At 37.6% G+C, this 17,786-nt stretch overlaps 1 protein-coding gene across 1 annotated transcript in view; it reads right to left on the bottom strand.

Annotated features, from left to right (window-relative positions):
• LOC121739445 (putative serine protease K12H4.7) overlaps nucleotides 1-15,283 on the bottom strand; it is a 99,329-nt gene extending 84,046 nt beyond the window's left edge. The window contains exons 1-5 of the mRNA XM_042131929.1: nucleotides 14,872-15,283; nucleotides 8,295-8,482; nucleotides 3,866-4,101; nucleotides 2,711-2,846; nucleotides 1,834-1,981 (exon numbers count right to left, since the gene is read on the bottom strand). Coding sequence (XP_041987863.1) covers nucleotides 1,834-1,981; nucleotides 2,711-2,846; nucleotides 3,866-4,101; nucleotides 8,295-8,482; nucleotides 14,872-15,075 — 912 coding nt within the window. The 5' untranslated portion in view covers nucleotides 15,076-15,283. The remainder of the gene's footprint in view (nucleotides 1-1,833; nucleotides 1,982-2,710; nucleotides 2,847-3,865; nucleotides 4,102-8,294; nucleotides 8,483-14,871) is intronic.
• Between the last annotated feature and the right edge of the window lie 2,503 nt (nucleotides 15,284-17,786).

The raw sequence follows: 17,786 nt of genomic DNA, 5'->3' as shown, positions 1-17,786 counted from the left end.
ACAATAGCCTTTAATTCTTCTTTATTCATTTTGGTCTCGGGTCGTCCACGGGGCTTGTTCTGAAGGTCGAAATTTCCAGAACGAAAACGTTGGAACCAAAACCGTACCGTGTTTTCTTTTGCGACACCAGCGCCATACACATTGTTAATTCTTCGAGCTGTTTCTGCAGCACTCGTGCCACGGTAGAACTCATATTCATAAATAAAGCGATATTTCAATTTTTCCATTGTGCGAGATGAACGACTCCAAAAAAACCGGCCAAGTGCGAGTCGGACTCGCGCACCGAGGGTTCCGACAGCTTAAAGGTATTATAGACCTGAGTATTTGGTATGAATTTCAATTTAATACCTCTACGCGTTTATGAGGAAATGGGTAGTAAGTTTAAAATTATTAAAAAAATATATATTATGTGATGTAACTAAAAATTTATGGTTTTCGTAATTTTTCCTTTATCTATGCTATAAGACGTTGCTTCGTACCAAATTTCAAGATTCTGAGTTCACGGGAAGCACCCTGTAGGTTTTGATTCCCTTGCAAGTGTCGAAAATTTGCGGCATAAACGGCTGTATCTTTTGATTGCGTTGGCTTAGAAGTTTGATTTTTTCACAGCTTCAAGGGACAGTAGACCTGAGTAATTGATATAAATTTCAGCTTCATACCTCCACGCGTTCCTGAGAAAAAGGGTCTTGACAGACGGACGGACGGACAGACGGACGGACAGACGGACAACAAAGTGATCCTATAAGGGTTCCGTTTTTTCCTTTTGAGGTACGGAACCCTAAAAAAACAAGAAAAAAACAAATGAATTCTTAACCAAAGAGGAGATATTTGAGATCAAAGTAGCCTGTACAATAAAACGCCAATTTCATATGTAAGGATTCTAAGGAAGGATATTTGAACTGTCACTTTATGTAACGGTTCATTACAAAATTCATATACAGCGACTAGCGAGCCACATTTTATTGAGAAAAATGACGCAAAGAGGCACAGGCCCGTGTTGAAAATTAATAAAACGGAAGACCTATTTGAAAAAGTAAAAGGACATTAAAATAAATATAAGATCTAGAACTATGCCGTAACTTGTAACTTGTAAGCTGTCCATTTTATATTTTCATAGACTTTTTTCTGTCATGCGAACAAAACGCGCGCGATCAGAAGCATATTGCAGACGGCATAGAGAGTGAAAAGGGTCCAAAGGCTCGCTTTAACTTCAAAGTAAAACATATTAATTTTAAAATAAATAAGTAAATGTACTAAATCGCTAATGCTTAATCTAATCTTATATATAAAATTATCGTGTCACAATGTTAGGCCGCGTACCTACTCCTTCGAAACGGCTTCACTTAACCAAATTTTATATGCATATTCAGTGGGTCTGAGAATCGGCTATTGGGTACTTTTTATATTGATAAGTGCATTTGTTTTGTTTGCCCCCCCCTGGCCCAGAACCTGGGTGATTTGCCCCCCCCCCCCCCCCCTGGCACCAGAACCTGGGTAATTTGCCCCCCCCTGGCCCAGAACCTGGGTACGCCCATGGCGATGGACGTTGCCATGGTAACTTATTTAGTCACTCCAATAAAATAATATGGGCGAAATACTTTATATGGCAAAACAACATTTGCCGGGACAGCTAGTTGGAATATAAATTAGTTTGTTTCAGAGCGTGTCCAGACGTAAAGCGCGTTTTCTGCTGTAACTCTTGGGAAAACACGCATAAAACGCGCACATCTTAACGCGCCCAGACTCCCCAAAGTCCTTGATTATGAGAAGCGTTGCTGTAATTTAAAAAGCACACAATAAATCTGGCAGTATAATATTGTGAAATCTACTTACTGTATTAATTGTAAGATTTCTATATTTGGGATCAGCACTCATTCTATTATCCTCATTGTATTGGACAATATCAGCAAAGTCATCAGCTATAGAATTAAAAAAATTCTTGATGTCATCCTTACTAGCTTGAGTAAATGGTTTGCATAATCTGTAAAAGACATTCAGGCCCGTGTTATTAAACCGACAAAAATTATGCTCATCATTATCAAAGATTATCGCATCCAAATCACTAGGCTATTCAACAAAGAAATAGACAGAAAATTAAAACCCTAACAAGATTAACAAAATAGTATTTCGATAGATAATTGAGACAAACAACATCTTATTTAGGCAATGAAAAAATTTGTCACTATTATACGGTGGCTCAATGGTAATTGGTAAGTGGCGCTCTTGAATCTAGATTCTGGATTCTCGACGTTCAAAACTAGGGTCAGATGAAGTTTTATTTTCCGCTTTTTTCATGTTTCTTCTTTTGTTACTAAACTAATATACCTAAAGAGTTTGTTTTCAACACGTCTTAGGGTGAAGCCAAACGAGCGTAATTTTGTGAGTGTGAGTAGCAGAATTTCGGTTGGCAGAAATTCTGCTGCATGCAGTTTCATAGAAAATTCCTACTTCATTCACACAAGTCACAAGTCATGATTAGTAAAAAAAATAATATTCGCGCTCGCCTGATCGGTCTTCCAAATATGAGTATGAAACAAAGAAGTTTTTTTTTTTTGTAAAATAGAGCGATTCAACCAGAAAAACATCTAATCTTAGCCCTTTTCGCTTAAAAATTTTTTTTAAGCAAAAAGGGCTTGAATAGGGGAGGGGTACAATGAATGTGAATCTGCGAGGGTCAGCTAGTATATAAATAAAATAACATAATATGTACTTGAATTCCTTTTCCAGTTCGGCTGGGTTTGTCAATATCAAGTTTTCTATTTCTTTATGAGCTTGCTTCACCATGTTCACACAATCATCGCTGCCCGTTTTCTGATGGAGCGCATCGACAACCACTTCATAGTATTCTGCAAAACAAAACATGAATGTAAAATCCACAAATAATCGGAAAAGTGCGAGCCGGACTCGCTCACGAAGGGTTCCGTAATATTTAAGAGCAAAAATAAGCCAAAAATTGTATTTTTTGTATGGGAGCCCCACTTAAATATTTATCATATTTTAATCTAATATATAAAATTCTCGTGTCACAGTTTTCGTTGCCATACTCCTCCGAAACGGCTTGACCGATTCTCATGAAATTGTGTGAGCATATTGAGTAGGTCTGAGAATCGGCCAACATCTATTTTTCACACCAAAAATTATTTATATGGCAAAACAACGTTTGCCGGGACAGCTAGTATTATTATAAAATTACAAATGCTATTAAGTATTTTGTGAATATTTCAATTTTCAAGTGCCTACGCGTATCATTATTGATATACTTAAAGCAAAAAAGGCAAAAAAATCACGTTTGCTGTATGAGTGCCTCCCTTAAATATTTGATTTATTTTGTTTTTAGTATGTATTTGTTGTTATAGCGGCAACAGACGTACATAATCTGTGAAAATTTCAACTCTCTAGCTATCACCGTTTTTAAGATACAGCCTGGAGACAGACAGACGGACAGAGATAGAAGTCTTAGTAATAGGGTCCCGACTCCCGTTTTTACCCTTTGGATACGGAACCCTAAGAAGCAAAACAAAAAATGAATGTGAAATACACAATAAAAAATTATCATAATAAAATATTTAACAGTACTTTTGTACCTACTTTGTTTGAAAGCGCTAATTTCCGAACCAATAGATATGGTTCAGATTAAAAAAATATTTTTGTGTTGGTTACCTACTAGTTCATTTATTGAGGAAGGCTAAAGGTTAAGGCTATATCATCACGCTACGATCTATAATATAATATTAGAAGAGCGAAGAAACAGTGTAAAATGTGGAAAAAGACGGGAAAAATTATTATATTAAAGTTTTGACGCGGACGATGTCGCGGGCAACAGCTAGTTTCATTTTCAATTTTAATTAACAATTTTAGAACTTACCCATAAAATTTACAACGGCTCTCAAAGGTCCACTGGAAGATATAGAGGCAAAGACCAGATGCGGGTACTTCATCCTTAACCACGCGGCTAAAGACCCAGGGTAGGAACCTCCGAAGGCAAACCATTTCACCTCCCTATTGAACTTGTACTTCTCATTCACTGCATTGATAAAGTTGGCCAAGTCAGCCAGCGCCTGATTCGATGAAAGGTATTGCAAATTCTTTACGCTGACATCCCTGTAATAAACATTTTTTCAGTGATAAAATAATCATTCAAACAGTTTTTATTATTCGTAGCATTCAAAGGTATTTTAACCGACTGCCAAAAAGGAGGAGGTTATAATAATAATATGTTCGGCTGTGGATATTTTTTTTGTATGTTCAACGATTACTCCGCCGTTTGTGAACCGATTTTCAAAATTTTTGTTTTGTTGTATTAGGTTTCACTCCAATTTTGTCCCATGATCACAAAAATGGTGATCTGATGATGGGATCCATGAGCAAAGGTATACTATGGTTCCGAAGATACTAAGAGAACTCCGGATTCCTTATAGATACAAGTTTGGGGGTTTAGGCGCTGTTTTAAGAACTGAAAGCATATGCTACTATGCAAATTACATTAATCATCATCATTACCACGTCAGGGTCACCAATGGTTGTATATGAGATATGGATACAATACGTCCCCACAACACCATATATCATCACGTTATGTCCTTATTATTGGCACTTTTCATAGCGATTTTAAAAATATAATATTGTTTCAAAATAAATTACTCAAGTTCTAAGCGACTAATATGTACCACAAAATTTAACATAACTTCTTCATATTTTACTTGGAACTTTCTGTTGGTCAAGTACGATCTCATAATCATGTAATAAGAGTTGGGTAGCAGTGTTTTGAGCTTGTATAGCAATCCCTTGTGCCAGACTCTGTCAAAGGCTTGCTGGACGTCCAAAAATACTGCAAAACAGTACTGTTTTCTTTCGAGCGAGTTTCTGATTTTATGAACAACTCGATGCACTTGCTCTACGGTCGAATGCCCTGTTCGAAAGCCAAATTGATGGTCGGGCACTAGTTTGCCTTGTTCAAGAATGGGCTGAAGTCTGCTAAGATATAGCTTTTCAAACACTTTTGACAGGATCGGGAGAGGACTAATAGGTCTATATAAACTTAGTTCTGTTAGAGGTTTACCTGGTTTTGCTATCATAATTATCTGTGATACCTTCCACAGCTCTGGAAAATAATGGGTTCTGAATATTGCCTTAATTAGCATTGTTAAATACACAATGGGGATTGTCCATTTTTTTTTTTAATTTTGCTCATTACAAAAACATTTCGAGGAATAAGGTAAAATACCCATTGGTTACTTATATTTTTGAACGAATATGTTTAACCTTTGTTTGACCTTCAATGGCGTTAAATTAGCAATAAATTCGACCAACATTACGTTTCGAACTTTTGGTAAGCTTCTCGTATCAGCTTTCACATAATGAGAAAAAAACATACTGCAGAGGTCAATTATTGGCCGCCGATGATGACGTCAGAGCGAAACTTTAAAAATTTATTGAGAAAAAACTAGCCAGCCAATGAATTTCAAAATTATTTAATTTATATTCTTAAAATACCCTATTTTAACGAAAAAAAATATAAAAAGTACATGTGATTTTTTTTGGACAATGCCCATTGCTTTTTTGGCAGCCTTTTCAGTATTTCGGCAGTAATGAGATCAAATCCTGGAGACTTTTTGTTTTCCAGACGTAATATTGTCTTCTTTTGGTGTTACAAGTTTTAGTGGGGGACTTAGTTGTTGGTCACCCGCCAGGAATTCAATCTCACGTTCAAAGTTAATGTCGTCAGATTCGTTTGGTTTAAACACCTGACTTAAGTACTGGGCAAATAGTTCGGTTTTTTCTTTGGCTCGGCGGATCCTTTTTTAATGCTGAAATCTATATATATAAAACTCAAAGGTGACTGACTGACTGATTGACATAGTGATCTATCAACGCACAGTCCAAACCACTGGACGGATCGGGCTCAAATTTGGCGTGCAGGTAGATGTTATGACGTAGGCATCCGCTAAGAAAGGATTTTGATAAATTCCAACCGCAAGGGGTTCAAATACGGGATGAAAGTTTGTATATAATAATACTTACTCGTATTTTGATAAATCACGTAGGGTTCAGGCTACAGCCTGTGTTTACAATGTAAGCGGAAAAAAATGTAATTGATTATTTGCGACCACCATTGCAAACCAACGTTGCGACAGTGCACGCCCGCGCTCTCGCAAGGATAGCAATAATAAAGTTTCCTCTTCGAATTTCATTTCATGAGTTTAGTCAACACGTGTTTCTGCTAACTAAGCCGGAGTCGAACTATGTCTGCACACGACGTAATCCATCTCAACTACTAGCGACAACGCAACCACGTCGACATTTTGTCGGTACCACTATTCACACATAACCACTGCTTGGCGGCATTTTGTCGTTGCGATGTGGTGTGGTTGTGGTACGTGTGGGTTGGCCAATTAGGGAGATCGCAGATGGCACACGTTTTGTGTGATCGAGTCTGTGGCGCACATACAGTTTGCATGGCCGCAAGTGTATCGTCTGCGATCTCCCTAAGTCGGCACTACATATAGGCGAACGCGTTGGCCGACGCGTTGGCCGGCGCACTGGCCCAATGTGTAGAACAGGCGAAATACCTACCGCCAACGCGTTCGCCTATATGTAGTGCCGACATTAGGCTGCGATTTCACTAGAGATGTGTTGCGTTGCGAAGAATGTGTTTTTGAAAACCAATAGAATCCCTTCATTGACGTGAGCTTGTCATGACATCGCTCAGCGCGGTGAATGGTGATGCTATTGGATCTTATGTCGGCACTACATATAGGCGAACTCGACGGAGAGCTGACGACCTTAAACATAATGTAGCTTCAGCTGTATTAAAATTCAAAACTTCGTTAGCTACTTCCCTGAACAACCCTTTCTGATATAATCTGCGTGCTGGCAGGCCGTGGGCGGTGGGTGTGGGAGTAGTGTGGTGGGGAAAAAAAAAAGAAAAAAATGTAGGTTCAGCTGTATTAAAACTCCGTTAGCTACTTCCCTGAACAACCCTTTCTGATAATCTACGTGCTGTCAGGCCGTGGGCGGTGGGTGTGGGAGTAGTGTGGTGGGGAAAAAACTGAAAAAAATGTGTTTTTACTGAAGTAGCTAACGGAATTTTAACACAGCTGAAGCTACATGACTGATTTGGTCGTCAGCTCTTAGATGAAACGCGTTGGCCGGCGCGCTGGCCCAATGTGTAGAACGGGCGTTCGCGCGTTGGCGGTAGGTATTAAGATCATGGAGTGGACATCGGCTAGAATAATTTATGGAAAGAGATTTTAACACACATTTTCCGTATTCAGAGAACAGCTAGAACTTCACATTGATAAATTTAAAAATTCGTGATAAAAAGCTCAACTTACACTGGATTTTTTAAAAATTCATTTATTTTGGAAAAACTTACACATTTCTACTTATTTTTTTATTTACAGTAATTTTTACACAAAATGTCAACTAAGAATGTCATTCTTGACACATTTTCAAATCTATAGATAAAATATAGTAAAAAGTTTTAATGCTTTAGTTTTTTTTTGGATACTTTATGAATTATGAGAGACATGATTGTTTAACAAAATTAATAAAGTGGGCTGGTTTGTAAAAAAGTAAGGTAGGAGATCATCACAAAATATGCGACAGTAAAAAGTATAGGTCTACCATAAAGTTAATATACCTAGCGGAATAGAGCAACAATCTCGAGCTGTCAATCGAAAACGAAATTGGTTTCATCTGTGTGTAAAAATATGTGTACACAATTACACATACACAAGCATGATTGAACATGATTTCTATGAGATTAAATTGTCAATGTGCGGCACGTGCCGACTGGACGTCAAAAAAAGAATGCTGCTGTCATGTATCACACATCTCTTTTTACCACGCAGTGTTACTGATAGTTTTTATATGTATTTGCAAGCGTAGCGTGCCTTAGCGGGGCCCCATATAAAATTTGTTTGGGGGCTCTATGGAAAGGTTGCCTTTTTGAGGGTTCCGTACCCAAAGGGTATAAACGGGACCCTCGCCGGGCCGCTCGCGCTGTAAGAAAGAAAAAGGATAAAATGTTTTATTCCAATTATAATAAGAAATTGACTCTAGTAATAGGGGAGTATTGCTACAGTCAATTTCTTTTCTCATTTTTTGCAATCAGATTCTCGTAGACAAATAATATACATAATATGGTAATATGGAAATAAATGCTAAATTTATACTTGGTAAGTGATCTGTGATCACAATGTATGATGTATTTGTTGAGTCATAGCTTTTTTTATGACAACAACTTCCTGTTTACCCGGGAGAATATAGCACCTTAATATCATTGTACTCACGGTGTTGGATGACTTGCTCCATAATATCTGTGTTCTAATTGAATACATAGTGCATTGAAAAACTTGGCATACTCTATCCATGCTCCTTTGACCATCCATTTTGCATCTGCAGGACCTTCACCACCTATCATCAAGAATACTGGGCCAGGGTTGTTGTAATCATAAAACTGGTCATTGACAAAGTATCTCTGGAAAAAGAATACATTTATATATTAAACTCAAGGAAATGAAGTAAATAATAAATCTTAGTTATTTGAAATACACTATCTCAGGGGCACCTCAGGGTCCTCAGGGGTCACCAAATGGTGGACCTAATTAAAGCGGTCACTAATTGGTGACCCCTGCACTATCTACATGGTCTAAATAAAACCCAGTCATTGAACTGACAGAAATAACAGGCCTAGCTGTTTTTCATTTTTTATTTTTCCAGATGTTTGCCAAAATATATCGACGGTGGAAAGGCAAAAGTTACCAAGCGACACTAGGGGTCAAAATGAGTTATTTATATATTCGGAATCAGCGAATTTTTCTCTATCGATTGGTCTTAGTCCCATGTCTCTACGAGCACTTTTGATGTCGCTTAGGAACTCCGTGGAAACGGGTATTTTTCTTATTTTCGGCGACCAAGCGACAACTTTTTGACACCTTTTTAAAAAGTAGGCATTTGGTAATATCTACATGTTTCTTTTTTTACTTGGTAATTTTTGGCTTTACACGTTTTTAATTCAAACTACAGTTAGTGATTTCTGCCTTTCCACCGATGGTATCAATTAGGTACTTGGGACGTTTTACCTATAATACATTTATTTATTTATGGTATTTCGGACTCTTTTACAAACCCTTGAGATATTTTTTCTGTCGTTAAGTATTTTTTAACAAACCGTAATCATATCAAAAATTCAATACAGTAAATTTTACTCGCCGAAACTAAGATAATATGTGGCGCTTGGTAACCTTTTACCTGCCGTTTTATCTATAAATTTTGTTACTTGGATACCAATTGCAGAAATAATTATTTAATTTTAAATGTGGTTAGCCCAAACAAACACTTGACGCGTTGTCGCTTGTCCCCGCTGTAAATCATACCTAATATGGTGGATAGTAACGTTTTTTTCGATCAGTCGTAGTTTCACTGTCGCTTACCGATGTGGTAAGTTCTTATATTAATTTTAGGGATATTATTAAATGCACATCAGAATAATTTTTCAGCACACTACCTTAACTCCGCTAATTAACTGAATGCATACCAGAAAAACTAATGCTGATCAAAAAAAACAATTGATTAACTGAACATGTCCTTCAAAAAAACTTAAACATCATACAAAACGAGACGACCTTTATAACCGAATTCACACCAAAAATATGGTTCATACATCGGATATATTATTTGTAAAACTAAAATTTAAATTGTTTATCAAAAATACTAACTTGCACTCTAAATTGGACAATCTTACAACGGAATTTCTAAAAACGATATCGAAAGGTGCACCACAATAAAATCAATTTCTATTATCAAAACAAGTCTACAAATTCGTCAAAAAGTCTTCAATCGTGCAACTAAAATATTTTTAGCCTAACTTTATTTTCTTTTTGTTTATCTGTTTTACTGAAAAACATGTTGGGGCCTCCTTATCTAACGCCGCACTCACTCCTTTGCGCTCGCTCTTTACTCTTTAGAGACCACAGATATATCTTGATCTATTTCTGTGTTAGCGACAAAGATTTTTGGTAATTATAATGAGATATGATAAAAGATTTTATCATTCCAAAACTATATAACTCAAGGTTTCTTGTTAAAAATTAAGAAAATTATCAAAATTTACTACTATATTGTAATTGTATGGGTATTTATTAATGATTCTTAAATAATTAAGAGCAATGTTGGCCCAATACGACTTGATTGGGTTAGGTTAGATGGCTAAGGCGGGGAGCGTAGCGTAGCTCCCGCCTTAGCCATCGTGGTTATTTTTTGTGAACCACCCAGAAGTAGGAGCCCCGCGTAGTGGGGCTCCGTCGACTCATAATTGAAGCCAGTTGTTTTTTTCTTTTTTTTCTTTAGTAGCTTGTCAACTCCTAGAGTGCAATTCCTAAGCCGGAGGCTTAATTATTTGCAATATATCGGTAAGGAACCCTTTGTGCGCGAATCCGACTCGCTCTGACTATGAACATAACAGATTAAATTGGGTTTTATTTAGAACTAGATGACGCCCGCAACTCCGTTGCGCCAAAATTAGTTTATCGCGCGGGAACCGTAAATTTTTCGGCATAAAAATTATCCTATGTCCTTTCCCGGGACTCAAAGTATCTCCATACCAAATTTCAGCAAAATCGGTTCAGCGGTTTGGGCGTGAAGCGGTAACAGACAGACAGACAGACTAACTTTCGCATTTATAATATTAGTATGGATAAATTATGTTCCTAAAAGTAATTTAGGTGATGGTTTTCCTTTAAAAAGTTGTAGTATGTTTGTTGAACTAAGGAATTGTTAGATATACTATTTTAATAATAGTTATTCGTTCAGTAAAACAGTTTTGCAAATAACTTTAAATAGTATGCTGAATTTGCATTATTTAGGGTGCATAATTAGTGTGCAAGTCAGTATTTTTGGTGAAACTTTCAAATATTTTGATCGAGAAAAGGGAATATATAGATATTGATTTAAATACGTGCCTTAATTTTATAATAAACTCATACCAAATATTTTACTGATTCCGTAGCAAAAGTTGATTATAAAATAAACGAATTTGTGAAGAAAATAGCCTTTTTATTTTGAACCGACTTCCAAAAAAAGAGGAGGGTTCTCAATTCGATAGTATGTTCTTTATTTAGTTATGTTTGTACGCGGATAACTCCACTATTTGTAGACTGATTTTTAAGATACTTCTGTTGTTGTATAAGGACATAGTTGAAATTTGGTACCACGTTCACAAAGGCTGTGATCTGATGATGCGATCCACGATGAATCGAAGCAACTCCTTAAAATTTGAAAGGAAACATGTACAGGGGTATTACTGTAGTGATTTTGACTTTTTCTGAAGGATTTCAAACATATTATGTACTACCAAAAAGTAACATTCTGCAAAAATGTATAGGTACCTTGGTTCCGAAGGTGCTGTACAGAATTTTTCAATCCTCATAGATAGATGTTCAGGGATTTCAGCATTTAAACAACTAATTTAAGCATAATAATATGCCAATATATTAATTTCATCAATTGTCATCATCATCACCATAAAGTTATTATGCCACGCTGCACGCACCGTCAATCATGACCCTATTATTGGTACTTCTCATGGTCATAAATCAATCACATCAAAATAATGTGTATTTTTTTTAAATACACCCAGGTACAGTTAACTTTTGTGGTAGTTATATACACTTAGGTAAAATTATCCACCACTGACTGCGTACAATATGCGTGATAGATAACTAAAAAAAACCGGCCAAGTGCGTATCGGGCCACGCGCAATATAGGGTTCCGTAGTAACGCCAGTTTTTGATAATTTTTCACCATCTCACTAACATTTAAAGGAATGTTAACGAAAAATTCCTTTATACTTTTCATACATTTTGTTTATGTCATCGACTATTACTAAATAACTTGTTAAGTATTCTTAGCCGTGGGTGTTTTCCTTTTAAATTCAGCATCTTTGCTACTCCCGTGAATATTTTCACATTTCCATTAGACACATCCACAGTAGAATGGGGGGGGCGGGGCACTGGACTCTAACGTATTTTTCAACTGTAGAACTTCATATTTCACAAATGGACCCCGAAATCGGAAAATGATTTTTGAAATGAAAATGTTTTAGGATGGACACGAAAAAAAACCGGCCAAGTGTGTGTCGGGCGACACGCAATATACGGTTCCGTAGTACAGCTAGTTTTTGATAATTTTTGTATAGTTAATGAATGTCCATTTATAACGTGTTTTACATTACTAACAACATCATCTCAGTTACATTCATAGGAGTTTGAAGTTTGAACGAAAATTTCCTTTGTACTTCTACGAATACAATTTTTTAGTTGATCGACTATTACTCAATAACTCATGAATGTCTTCTTAGCCGTGATAATTTTCCTTTTAAATTCAGCATATTTCTTACCGCCGTGAATTTTTTCACATTTCCAGAAGCAACCGTTTAGCTGGTAGAAGGGGGGGGGGGGACACTAGACTCTAACGATTTGTTCCACTTTAAAACTTCATATTTCACAAATGGATCCCTAAATCGGAAAATTGTCTTTGAATACTCATAACATTTTTAAAAAACCTATCCAACGACACTCCACACGGTGGGGTGGACGCGGAAAAAATAAATCACCCCCGCTTAATGTGTATCGAAGGTACCACAAAAAAAATTAAAGGTTTTATATATTTACTTACCATTTTGTCGGTTTGATTAAGATGTACATTCATGCCGAATAACAGCTTTGTAGGCCTTATAGTCTCTGAGAAAAACCGCGGACAGACAGACGGACAGACCGAAACTATAAGGGATCTTTGTTGACTATGACTAGCCGTGTAAAAAAAAAAAATTTTCAAACAAAAAATTGGAACTGACCTCCTTGGCAAAAACAAAATGAATATTCTTATGAATAAACTAAAAAGTGTTACATAATTCTTATTTTATAGTAGTGCCTTTTTAGGGTTCCGTACCCAAAGGGTAAAAACGGGACCCTATTACTAAAACTTTGATGTCTATCTGTCTGTCTCCAGTCTATATCTCAAGAACGGCTACAGCTAGACATCTGTAATTTTTACAGATAGTGTATTTCCTTTGCCGCTGTAACAACAAATTCTAAAAAAAAATAATTTTCCCATACAACAAACCCGATTTTTTGGCCTTTTTTGCTAGATATCAATAATAGCAACAGCTAGGCACTTGAAATGTTCACAAAATACTCAATTGTATTTATACTTTTATAATTAATAATAAAATTAAAATAAAATAGATAAATAAAAAAACCTATTTTAGCCTATTTTTGCTCTATAATGGTACGGAACCCTTCGAGTTGTACACGAGTCAAACTTACACTTGGCCGATTTTAACGATTGGACTAAGCCTAAACTATATTATCTGTACTCAATCTTCATACATTTTAGAAGTCGGCAAGTAAGTTACGGTTCATTGGAATACTGAATAATGTTTTTACCGAGCTAACTAACCTAACTCGGCTTCAATTATTTGTTTGAAAATTATTTATTCAAAGGCATATTTCAAATATTGTATACTTGATAAGTTTTTCTTCAACAGTTTAACTTAATTTTCAATTGCAGCCTAACTATACTGAGCAAATTTCCTCGCTGAGTCTAAAAAGTAAAAACTTTTGAGTTCTAGCTCAAATTTATTTGGCGGCAGGTAAATAATTACTTAGACTAACAGAATTTTATTTGTCGTATAGTAAACATTGCTTGTTATAATAATAGAATATTATGAAATTTAGACCCCTTTGCTTGTTCAATTAATAAAAAAAAACTCTACTTAACCCTTTTTGCTTCTAACCATTTGGAAAAAATATATACTTAGATACCTTTACTAGATTGAAAGATAAAATGTTTTTGTCGGTTGGTAACTTTTACCTGCTTCTAAATTTAGGTAAATCGTAACCAAACGCCACTTCTACGCTAAGTATACAGAAATACCTTTTTTTTAATAAACCAATTAATAAAGGCATTAAAATACTTTAAAAATCCATTGGATTTTCTAAAATATCTGTAATAGCTAATTTTCTACGATATTTTAAAGAAATAATGAATCTTTAAACGGCTCTCCTGTAAAAATAGCTATATGTCCTTGGCTAGTAGCTTGGTAACTGTTGCCTTTCCACCGTCGATATGTTTTTCCAACAAGAATTTGTAAAATTCTGATAATCTTAATTTTAAGAACCATGTGTGTGTTTTTTATTGTGAATGACAAAAAATTAGAATTTGCCTTCCAATAAAGTGTCCAGGTTTCACTCGGACACATTTCAAAAAACCCACTGGTAGGTTCCCAGACACCCTTCAAACAACGACAAATCCAGGGAAACTCGGAATGATGGCAGCGCCCCTAAGGATACACCCTGACCCATGGACCTAAAAATACTACTAGGCTGAGTAATCTTATATCTTTAAACGAGCAATATAATATGTATATATATATATATATATATATATATATATATATATATATATATATATATATATATATATATATATATAATTGGAATCTCGGAATCGGCACCAACGATTTTCATGAAATTTAGTATATAGGGGGTTTTGGGGGCTATAAATCGATCTAGCTAGGAATCATTTTTAGAAAATGTCATTTTATTCGTGTTTTATTGAATACCGAGCAAAGCTCGGCCAAACAGCTAGTATATATATATATATATATATATATATATAATTGGAATCTCGGCAACGATTTTCATGAAATTTAGTATATAGGGGGTTTCGGGGGCGATAAATCGATCTAGCTAGGAATCATTTCTAGAAAATGTCATTTTCATCGGATACCAAGCAAAGCTCGGTCAAACAGCTAGTAATACTTATGTTCATGGTATTATGATTCTATTTTTTAATTATTAACCTTACCTGTTTCCATATCCTTTTATCAGTGGGTGTAAAGTGGTCAAGTTTTTGAATAAACCACAGTGCTGGAGGCAAGTCATCTGGAACATCACCTGCAGGAGCTCCTAAGTTTCCACCTCTGCTTCGGCCTATTTTAAAATACCTGACGCTCTCCGCGATTGGTATCGCGATAAATAATAAGAACACAAAAACTATAAACCGATTCATTTTATTTCGGTATCGCGCCTATACCATAAAATGAAAAGTCATTAGGTTTAGCTCAATCGCATTCTACAAATATATACTAGTAATCTGTGATCGCATTTTCCGTTGAACTTCGCTACATATAAATTATAATATAGACTACCAATTACCATTTACCTAAGAATTTGTTATTTTGCCATTAGCCAATTAAAAAATTACACAAAATCATCAAAAAAAACTAAAAAGTGGCGGTCCGCGGTATTTGAAAACTGTCACAGTCAATATCGTACACAGATTACTAGTTTATGTATATTAAAACGTAACAGGCACAGACTAATAAGAGATACCTACCACAGATTACTAGTATATAATATTTGATACCTACTACGTATGTAATACATAATTTTTTTTTTTTTTTTAATTAAATAAGGGGGCAAACGAGCAAACGGGTCACCTGATGGTAAGCAACTACCGTCGCCCATGGACACTCGCAACATCAGAAGAGCTGCAGGTGCGTTGCCGGCCTTTTAAGAGGGTATACGCTCTTTTCTTGAAGGTTTGCAGGTCGTATCGGTCCGGAAATACTGCTGGTGACAGCCCATTCCAGAGTTTTACAGTGCGCGGCAGAAAGTTATGCGAAAAACGCACTGTGGAAGACTGCCACTCATCAAGGTGATGAGGATGGTATGTTTTTCGCGTGGGACGATAGCGAAAAGTTGCAGGTGGTATGATTCCGAACAATTCCTCAGAGCACTCCCCGTGACACAACCGATAGAGGATGCAGAGTGAAGCAACATCTCGGCGTAATTCCAGGGGGTCCAAGCTGTTTGAAACACTATGGCAGTCAACAATTCGAGCAGCCCTTCGTTGGATACGATCCAGAGGGAGCAGTTGGTATTTTGGCGCCCCTGCCCAGAGATGAGAACAATATTCCATATGAGGCCGAACCTGCGCCTTGTAGAGTTGTAGGCGTTGGTCAGGACTGAAGTACTGTCTCGCTCTGTTAAGAACGCCAAGCTTCTTTGAGGCTAATTTGGCCTTACCCTCAAGATGATATCGGAACTGGACTTCGCTCGATATGTTGACGCCAAGTATCTCAATGCTAGGGGAGATGGTTAAAGATGTGCCCTCGAAACGAGGATAAACGACCATTGGTGACTTTTTAGTGGTGAACGCGCAGACTTGTGTCTTGGCGGGGTTGAATTGGACTAAGTTACGTCTACCCCATTCAGAGACCTTCTCCAATGAATTCTCCACCTTAGACACAAGTTCGTTTCGACTCTCAGTGACATTTTGCCGAGAAATATTAGGGGAGCCGGTATATACAGCATCACCTGTACTATCATCCGCATAGCAATGAATGCCTTTGGTTTGTAACATGTCATTGATATGCAGTATGAATAGAGTAGGCGATAGCACACAGCCCTGAGGGACACCAGCATTAACAGACTGAGTTTCCGAGCATTCGCCGTCAACTACGACCTTTATGCTTCTGTCTGCTAAGAAACTAGTGACCCACTTACATAATTTCTCGGGTAGCCCGTATGATGGAAGCTTTGATAGCAGCGCTTTATGCCAAACCCGATCGAAGGCCTTCGCAATGTCCAAACTAACAGCCAATGCCTCTCCCTTCGACTCAATTGCCTGAGCCCAACGATGAGTCAGGTATGCCAAGAGATCACCAGCCGAGCGACCCTTACGGAACCCGTATTGTTTGTCGCTTAGCAATCCCTGGCCGTCCAAGTATCGAAGAAGCTGGCTATTGATAATGGATTCCATTATCTTCGAGAAGAGAGAGGTTATAGCGATTGGTCTGTAGTTGGAAGGATTTGAGCGATCACCTTTTTTGGGGATCGGGTGCACCAAGGCTGTCTTCCAGGAAGCCGGGACGATGCCAGTGGAATAGGAGAGCCGAAAAAGACGCGTCAAGACCGGAGCCAACTCTGGAGCACACTTTTTCAACACAATAGGCGGGATTCCGTCAGGCCCACTCGACTTTTGGATATCAAGGGAACAGAGGGCTTTTCGCACTGAGCGCTGATGAAACCGTATATCCGACATGATGCTCGTGCATCGCGGTATGGTCGGCGGTTTCTGCCCCCCGTCACCCAGGGTCGAGTTTGACGCAAAGAGCTTGCCCAGAAGATCGGCTTTGTCTTTTGCGTCCTGGGCCAACGATCCATTTCCTACGTGTAGGGATGGATTGGCTTGCAGAAATTTCCTTCAATAGCTTTGGCCAGAGACCAGAATGCACGGGTTCCCGAGGGGAGGCGCTCAAGTCTCTTGCCAATTCTATTGACGTGCTGTTGCTTTGCCCGAGTAATCTCTTTCTTGAGGGACCTAGAGGCAAGGTTGTACTCCTTTTTATATGTGCTGGTATTTAAATCTCGAGCAGACACTGCGTTGGCCCAGGATTGGTAAGCCTCCTGCTTCCGGCGAGAAGCTTTAAGGGGGATGAACCAAACCAGGGACGAAATCTGCCGCCAGTTGGCACTACAGAGGTCGGAATGAAAAGTTCCATCCCCTGCATCACCACATCGGCAACAGAGTTGGCAGTGTTGTCGAGATCATCCGGCGAGAAGCACACGTGCCCCCAAGGATAGGATGCAAAAAACGACCGCATCCCATCCCAGTCTGCTGACTTGTAGTGCCACACACGACGGTATTTAACAGCGCGCTGTCTTAACACCGTCGCAAGTGGCACAGAACTCCTAACAAGGCAATGATCCGATGAA

This window comes from Aricia agestis, chromosome Z (assembly GCF_905147365.1).
Source record: "Aricia agestis chromosome Z, ilAriAges1.1, whole genome shotgun sequence".
Lineage (NCBI taxonomy): Eukaryota > Metazoa > Arthropoda > Insecta > Lepidoptera > Lycaenidae > Aricia > Aricia agestis.
The sequence above is the reverse complement of the archived record's forward strand: the minus strand, read 5'-3'. Positions and strand labels throughout refer to the sequence as shown.